The sequence below is a fragment of the Mytilus galloprovincialis genome, chromosome 9, assembly GCF_965363235.1.
Source record: "Mytilus galloprovincialis chromosome 9, xbMytGall1.hap1.1, whole genome shotgun sequence".
NCBI lineage: Eukaryota > Metazoa > Mollusca > Bivalvia > Mytilida > Mytilidae > Mytilus > Mytilus galloprovincialis.
In genome coordinates, this window is record NC_134846.1 from 78,973,389 (window position 1) to 78,982,407 (window position 9,019).

The 9,019-nt window shown below is 32.7% G+C and overlaps 1 protein-coding gene across 1 annotated transcript; it reads right to left on the bottom strand.

Annotated features, from left to right (window-relative positions):
* Positions 1 to 4,031: 4,031 nt before the first annotated feature.
* LOC143046059 (uncharacterized) lies at positions 4,032 to 8,843 on the bottom strand. The gene is made up of 2 exons (XM_076219029.1): positions 8,682 to 8,843; positions 4,032 to 4,819 (listed from the first exon to the last, which is right to left on the bottom strand). Exons 1-2 carry the CDS (start codon positions 8,819 to 8,821, stop codon positions 4,525 to 4,527), a joined length of 435 nt encoding a protein of 144 aa, XP_076075144.1. The 5' UTR covers positions 8,822 to 8,843; the 3' UTR covers positions 4,032 to 4,524.
* Between the last annotated feature and the right edge of the window lie 176 nt (positions 8,844 to 9,019).

Genomic DNA, 9,019 nt, shown 5'->3' on the forward strand with positions numbered 1-9,019 from the left:
GGCTACAGTGGCCCTTAACTGCTTTTACACAGTGTCAGTGGGTAGACGACCTTGATACTTTTTACAAACTATGAATCTGACATTTGTCCATTGTCCTTGACCTCATAACCATGGTTTAGGGACTGCTGAGAGAAACTAATTTCTAAGAGTTACATGAATTACTCACTTATGAGTTATAGGATTGTCATCTGGTATCTTGGATCTTTAAAAAGGTCCTAAGAACAGTCAGGCAGGGTCTACCTCACCTTCAACACACTTCATGAATCAGTGAATAAGGTTAAAGTTTCTCTGCATACTTTAAACTAGAGGCTCTAAAGAGCCTGTGTCGCTCACCTTGGTCTTGTGCATATTAAACAATGGACACGGATAAATTCATGACATAATTGTGTTTTGGTGATAGTGATATGTTTGTAGATCTTACTTTACTGAGCATTCTTGTTGCTACAATTATCTCTATCTATAATGAACTTGGCCCAGTAATTACAGTGGAAAATATTTTCTAAAAATTTACAAAAATTTATGAAAAATGTTAAAAATTAATTATAAAGGGCAATAACTCCTTAAGGGGTCAATTGACTATTTTGGTCATGTAAAACTTATTTGTAGATCTTATTTTGCTGAACGTTATTGCTGTATACAGTTTATCTCTATCTATAATAATATTCAAGATAATAACAAAAAACGGCAAAATTTCCTTAAAATTACCAATTCAGGACAGTAACCTAACAACGGGTTGTCCGATCCATGTGAAAACATCAGGGAAGATAGATCTTGACCTAATAAACAATTAAACCCTGTCAGATTTTCTCTTAATGCTTCGGTTTTTGAGTTATAAGCCAAAAACTGCATTTTACCCCTATGTTCTCTATTATTAGCCGTGGCAGCCATTTTGGTTGATTGGTCAGGTCACGCCACACATTTTTTAAACAAGTTACCCCAATGATGATTGTGGCCAAGTTTAGTTTAATTTGGCCCAGTAGTTTCAGAGAAGAAGACTTTTGTAAAAGATTACTAAGATTTACGAAAAAATGGTTAAAAATTGACTATAAAGGGCAATAACTCCTTCAGGGGTCAACTGACCATTTTGGTCATGCTGACTTATTTGTAAATCTTACTTTGCTGAACATAATTGCTGTTTACAGTTTATCTCTATCTATAATAATATTCAAGATAACCAAAAACAGCAAAATTTCCTTAAAATTACCAATTCAGGGGCAGCAACCCAAAAACAGGTTGTCCGATTCATCTGAAAATTTCAGGACAGATAGATCTTGACCTGATAAACACTTTAACCACATGTCAGATTTGCTCTAAATGCTTTGGTTTTTGAGTTGTAAGCCAAAAACTGCATTTTACCCCTACGTTCTATTTTTAGCCATGGTGGCCATCTTGGTTGGTTGGCCGGGTCACGCCACACATTTTTTAAACTAGATATCCCAAAGATGATTGTGGCCAAGTTTGGATTAATTTGGCCCAGTAGTTTCAGAGGAGAAGATTTTTGTAAAAGATAACTAAGATTTACGAAAAATGGTTAAAAATTGACTATAAAGGTCAATAACTCCTAAAGGGGTCAACTGACCATTTTGGTCATGTTGACTTATTTGTAAATCTTACTTTGCTGAACATTATTGCTGTTTACAGTTTATCTCTATCTATAATAATATTCAAGATAATAGCCAAAAACAGCAAAAATTCCCTAAATTTACCAGTTCAGGGGCAGCAACCCAATAACGGGTTGTCGGATTCATCTGAAAATTTGAGGGCAGATAGATCTTGACCTGATAAACAATTTTACCCCGTCAGATTTGCTCTAAATGCTTTGGTTTTTGAGTAATAAGCCATTTTACCCCTATGTTCTATTTTTAGCCATGGTGGCCATCTTGGTTGGTTGGCCGGGTCACGCCACACATTTTTTAAACTAGATACCCCAATGATGATTGTGGCCAAGTTTGGTTTAATTTGGCCCAGTAGTTTCAGAGGAGAAGATTTTTGTAAAAGTTAACGACGACGGACGCCAAGTGATGGGAAAAGCTCACTTGGCCCTTCGGGCCAGGTGAGCTAAAAAGTGGTAAACTATATTTGGTGTATCTAACAATTGTATGGTGTACAGGTCTGATTTGGAGGTTTCATCTGACCATGACCCTATTTTCATGGTTAATAATTCAATGTGAAGGTATGGTTGATTGGTCCTGATGTCAGATGCAATAAATCAATTTTGTTTGGTGCATGTAATTATTGTAAATTTGTAAGGCGACTTCTGTCTCCAGTGTTCATCCGACATTGACCTCATTTTCATACTACATTTACATTGGTCAATATTCAGTTTTTGAGGTCATGTCAGTTTCCCAGAAACCATAATGCAATAGGTCAACTAAATTTGATGTTGAAATGACTGTAGGAAGATATACATTTCTTTCTGTCAGGTATCATATACTGACTGACTTTAGAAACGCAACACTAGATTATTCTTTGTAATTTCCATTTTCAAATATTCATTTTTTTGTAAACAAACTTATGAACAGAAAGTTCTTTCATTACTTAAATGTTTAAAAAAAATGCCAGGTCGAAATTGAATTGAATACGTCATTTTCAATGTTAAAATATTTTGCTATACACTGAAACCCTGGTTTTACCCTTACCAATGAACGTGTAACCGTCATAAGCAATGACTGTCTGTAAAAAACGCCAAAATGATTATCAGAAAGGTCAACCAATTCTGTTTGGCACGTTTTGGGTTCTGTTTTTCACTTTCTGATTTTACCGTTGATCCACTCATTACAATGGGTTTTGGCAATTATGCAGTTGAAACTTTAAGGCTGTAAATGTTTTTCTGCAGTCAATTCTTCGGCAGTTCAGTTAATTGGAAACATTATTGAGATAAATCTGTGCAAAATGGCATTCAGCAAGTTGATTAGCAGTTGATGTTGCGGCCGTAGGACGGTCTCGCAAATGACGTTGCGTAATCAAATTCTATTGACGTTGCATTGTCACTACATGTTGATCTGGTCATTGATGGTCTTCAACAAATCTCTTCTACCGGTATCATTGTCGAAAGGACAGTAAGACAAGTTTCTGACGTCAAGTTGTCTGGTTGCAGCACATTACCGTTTTCCCGTTTGCAGTATTCTAATGGGTTGATTCAGTTTTTTATTCCTCAGTATTTGCAATATGGTGATGCAACATTTTTTAACTGATTGAAAGAACTGTTTCACAAAATAAAAAAATGATTAAAATCTTTGATTGGCTCGAAATTTCGCCTCCTGAAATTCGTGCGATCTCAATAATTCGGTATGTTTAAAAACCATAGGTAAGTCAGATGTTGATTTTTCCGAAAGAGAAAGAATTATGATAAGCATGAAAAGTAGTTGTATGAGGATCAAACATGATTTGGTGAAAAAAAATCTATAAAATGAGTGTAGTGTTTCTAAAGCCAGTCAGTATATGATTTTTACATGATTTTCTGTGGTTCTTTGGTCAATGTTAATTTTTTGTGGTTGATCTCTTTTTCCAATACTTTAGTAATTGGTCACTTACATTTGATGTATGGAATAATGGTTTGGCGTATATGTCTGTCTTATAGGTTTATCTGACCTTGACCTCATTTTTATGGTTCATTGATTGAAGTTCTGTTTTCTTTGTTAGGTCTCTTCCTCAGATTTCTTTTGACGATTAGTTACTTGGAGTGAGGAATAAATGCATGTACCAGTCTTTTGGCAGGGTTATTTTGCAATGATCAAATTTTCATGGTTCATTGGTCATAGTTCAATTTTCTTGTATTTTGTTTGTTTCACAGATATTATAAGCAATAGATTGTGAAGAATGGAACTAAATTTTTTTTTTTTTTTTTTGTAATGAAATATGGCCCTCATCTGGTTTTTGATTGAAAAACTAGCTGCTTCCATCTGAATTAAAAGCCAATTTAAACAAAGTTTTGAAGAAATAATAAACCTACTATAATCATTTACCTTGCCATCAATAGGGTGGAATTGACTTGTAGATTAACATAGTTCAGTAATACTTAAATACTCAAATTTCTTTCTTTCAAATGTTTATTAGAATAAATGTCTATAAAATTCAAACAATAACAAAAGTCTGCAATTCAATTTGATGGTCATCAACATTAGTTACTGAATGAGCCAAAAACATTTGTTAGAAAAATATCACAGAACAAATCCATCACAAATAGATATCATGACATATTTCAGCAGTTTGAAATTATCCTTTAGAAAAAAAAATGTAGTTTTGTGGTACATGAAATATAATTGTATAGAATTATGTAGATACAAATAAATTGGTCATTTTGATTGTTTAACAGTTGTAATAAGTCCTAAAAACATATTCAATTTTTTTTTTTATGACAACCCGGTAACAAACCAAAGTTAATAGAAAACTGCTGTAGGAAGTTTTACTGGTAAATGATATGTAGATGGTCTATAAAAATAACAATCAGTAAAATTCAGAAATCTATCTAATCCACAATTAACAAGGAAATAATCATCAAACAAATTCAGCATGGTCTGGTCATCATAATGAATTGAGATGATCTAAGTATCTTTTGCCTACATATAACAATCCACCTCCAGAGGCAAGTCCTAATAAAGTCCTAAATACTGGTACATCTGGTACTACATGTTTGGCAGTAGCCCATAATAATACTGATCCAAAGTTGAATATACATGTCCCAAATACAGAATACATTATTCTATCCCTATTTGATAATGCTTGTAGATGTTTCTGGTTGTACATGTACAGTCCTAGTCCTATGTGAGCATTAAACCAAATAGAATTGGCCAATACAATATCTTTATCACCAACAACACTGAAAATATAAAATGGTGAGAGTTAGAATTATAATAAACTTTAAAGCAGGGATCTGACTTTCCTCTGTTATGCAGTAAAATATAATGGATTGAAATATTTATCAATGCATATTACAGGGGGTCTCATTAGGGGGTTCCATTGCCTGATCCTGCTTACTGTTTTGTAAGATTCCTTAACCGCTTACACTATGTACGTAAGCAATTCTCATTTTTTTTGTTATTTCCGGGTCCCGCTAGACCTCGTTTCCCATTTTCACAACACAATAATTTGACTTTCACGTGTCACGCTTACAAAAATTTGGTACTCCCGCATCACACTTACACCCCAATGAGACCCACATTACAGTGAATATCACTTATTTTAAAAATACTTCTTAGTCTGATAAAACTTACCTGAAAACTTGCATAACTGAATAAAATTTCCAAGTATTTGACATTCATTTGAACATGTCTTGAATTGAATTAGGCTTCACAGATACTTCTTTTGAAAATAGTGTTTTAGATTCTTTTATAATTCATATGTCTATGGCAATCTTAAAATCCTCAAGTACTTCTTGTATTTTAGATATCAAACCATGAATTTCAACATATAAATAAAAGTAAAATTCCAGAGTTATTGAAGCCTTATCCAACTAAGAAAGACGTCATGTCATTAATAATATAATAATATAATAATAATAATAATAATTCTTCATTTAAAAAGGGTAACACAGTTAGCTGTAAAGCTAATCTTCCCTGAGGCCCACATAAAATACAATGAAATATAACAAACAATTACAAAATATCAAACAGACACACATACATGAATAATGAAATAAAAAATTGTTATGAAATATACAATTTTCAAAACAGGTAAAAGTTACAAATTCATATATGACATGTATAGTATTGGCATCAACAATATCATAAGTTTGAGTAAGTGTGTGAAAATTATTATGCATATAAAAAAACGCACAGCTTCTTAATGTCCCATCAAGTAATTTTTTAAATCTTTTTTGAATGAGCTTGTACTTGAGGTTGATTTTTTCAGGGATATTGGTAAGTTATTCCATAAAATAGATCCTGAATATATAAAAGATTTCTTATAAAGCTCTGTTTTGGCTTTTGGAACTTGTAAATTTTTGCAAGAGGCATTTCTCAAACAATATTGGTTTATTTCTGGCATTTCTTTAAACTTTTCAGTGAGATATACAGGGGCTTCATTCTTAAGGCATTTATGCATCAAAACTGATTTGTGGTATGAGATTCTGTTCTCTACTGTCATCCATCCAAGCTGTTTAAACAGTGGAGCTGATGATGAAAGTGGATCAGCATCTAAAATAAGTCTTGCAGCCCTTTTTTGCAATTTTATTATTCTGACTAGCTCATTTTTAGCACAACCACTCCAAATAATACAACAATAATCTATCAGTGGGAGAATATAACCATTATAAAATAATTTTCTTAGATCAATATTTAGAAATTTCTTGATTTTAGAGAGTAAAAAAATTCTTGATGAAATTGATGAACATAAGTAATTAATATGGTCTGTCCAGGACAGATTAGAGTCAATTCTAACACCTAAAAGTTTTTCAATTGATGATTTTTGAAGAATATTATTCTCAATAGTTAGAACTGGATCTGCTTGATTTAAACGCAGCCTTTGTCTTGTACCTATAACCATACATTTCGTCTTATCTGAATTTATGAACATGCTATTTTCATGATACCATTTTTCAACACATTGGAGATCATCTTGTACTTTTAATTGCATGTCACCAATAGTCTTTCCTGATGTATGCATAGTTGTGTCATCAGCATACAAGTCTGTATGGCAGTTTTTGATGTGTAATGGAAGGTCATTTATGAACAAAACAAACAAAATGGGACCAAGTATTGAGCCCTGTGGAACACCAAAATTTATAAACTTTTTATTAGAAAACTGATTATTTATATGGACTTGCTGTGTTCTTTCACTCATTGTGACTATCATGATATTACAATCCACCATCTTTAGTCATGTCGTCTTATACAAATTTCATACAACAACATTTTTAATATAAAACCAGGTGCTCCACAGGGCGCAGCTTTTTACAGAGGTCGAACCCTGAACAGATGGGGCAAGTATGGACACAACATTCAAGCTTGATACAGCTCTGAATTTGGAATGTGATCAAATTTTTGACATAGTATGGGTTTCTTACACAAAACAAATGTATCTTACAAATCTATTGCACGATATTGAATGCCAATCAAGCAATATATAGATTTATCCTTCAAACTTTTCAAAAATTTTAAATTTGAGAAATTTGGAAAAAAATTAAAATCTACTACCACCCCCCTTTTTTTGCAATTAGTCAAAAACCTGACATTTCTATATACATAATTTACAAGTATGGTAAGGGAGATAAATCTGAACATACCCAACTTTGTATGTTAAATGTTCTTGAACTACCTCCCTTACACAGCTTTTAAATTGTCTTAATGGGTTGTCCATTGACCAGAAAAACCTAGTTTTTCCCCTTTTTTGCCCATAATTCCGAAACATTTTATGCCATAACCCCCCAAAGTCAATACTTACTATCCCTTCACTGTTTTGAAACTTGTGGTATCATTTCAGAGAGATTCATACATTTAAACTCAAGTAATTGTTTGAAAACTACAAAATTACTTATTTTTAGCCCCTAATTTCTAAGCTATTCGGACCATAACCCCCAAAATCAATACTGACTATCCTTTCATAATATGGAAACTTATGGTATAATTTCAGAGAGATTCATACACTAAAACACAAGTTATTTGTTTGAAAACTACAAAAATGCTTATTTTGGGCCCCTTTTTGGCCCCTAATTCCATAAGAATTGGCACCATAACCCCCAAAATCAACCCCAACCTTTCTTTAAAGTGGTATTTAACATTCTAGTAAAAATTTATAAAGATCCAAGTAAAAATTTATAAAGATCCATTCACTAAAACTAAAGTTATTGTCCGGAATCTAAATGCGCCTTCAACAATGACCAAAGCCCATACCGCATAGTCAGATATAAATGGCCCGAAATTACACTGTAAAACAATTCAAACAAGAAAACTAATGGCCTTATTTATGTTAAAACTTTTTTGTAAATACAACACATTTACCATGTTTACTACCATGACTACCTTAATAATCTCTTTCATTGTTGTTCAAAAATATTTCTCCTTAAAAAGTGTTGGTCCTCTGAGTTTAAATTTAGATTAAACAATAAATAATACATCTCTGATCTGTTCTTAATATGTTGGTAATAAGTTCTTCTACTTTTTTGGTGGTCAGCCTGTTTCCTCTTTAGTAAAATTGGCAACCCCACATCTACGTTTACATCACTTAACAAATGGAAAACAAAAGCACATTTGTGACATAATTTCTAGGTAATCAAATCAAAACACATAAATCTGATAATGAAAATATTTTGTTCTGAAGAAGGATAATTATAGCTTAAGTTTGAAAGTGAAAAAATGTTCTTTGGAGGATTTGAGTGATAGTTTTCAAATTATATTGCTTGATTGGCATTCAATAATGTAGCAGCTACATAGATTTACATAGGGCTATGAAGATTTTTTACAGTACTATATATAGCTAGCTAGCCGGGCCCACTATCCTAGCCACAGGCACTTGTTTCTATCCATTGGAAGACCCACTATCAACGTATATTTACGAGCTGCTAAATAGATCAAGATAGCAGCTAGGCTAGTCACACTTTCAGTAGTCAAAAACCTATGTAGCCCCTATGTAGCTACTAAGATATTGAAAGCAACCTTTACTTTGCTTAACGTCCAGTGGCAAGCATTTCATACACAAAACGAAAAGTCTATGTCTTGATCTTTTACAATCATCTTTCAACTCACTTTGAGAATTCTCTAGGGTTCATGATATTCAAAGAAAATATTTCATAGCTAACAGCTCCTGCTATAGGCAAATATTTAAAAGCGATGTCTTCTTTGGACAAGGACATTTTCGTGTCCTTGCTATCATCTGTAGTTTCCATTGCAGGTACTCGATAAATCGCTGAAGAGACAGAGATCCTGTGTGTTTACCTGAGATATGTAGTCTTTTTTGTGCAATAAAGATTTTGTGTCGAAAAAGTAATATAAAATTTCCAACATTTAGCAAATTTTTAAATTTGTGTTGTGTAGTTATTTATGTGACATTTAATTTTTCTAGTTATTACATGGTTTCAAATTAA

Coding starts and splice junctions, on each gene's coding strand:
- LOC143046059 (XM_076219029.1), bottom strand. CDS start 8,821: ATGGAAACTACAGATGATAGCAAGGACACGAAAATGTCCTTGTCCAAA. Junction 4,820..8,681: donor AACCCTAGAGAATTCTCAAA/GTGAGTTGAAAG, acceptor TTATATTTTCAG/TGTTGTTGGTGATAAAGATA.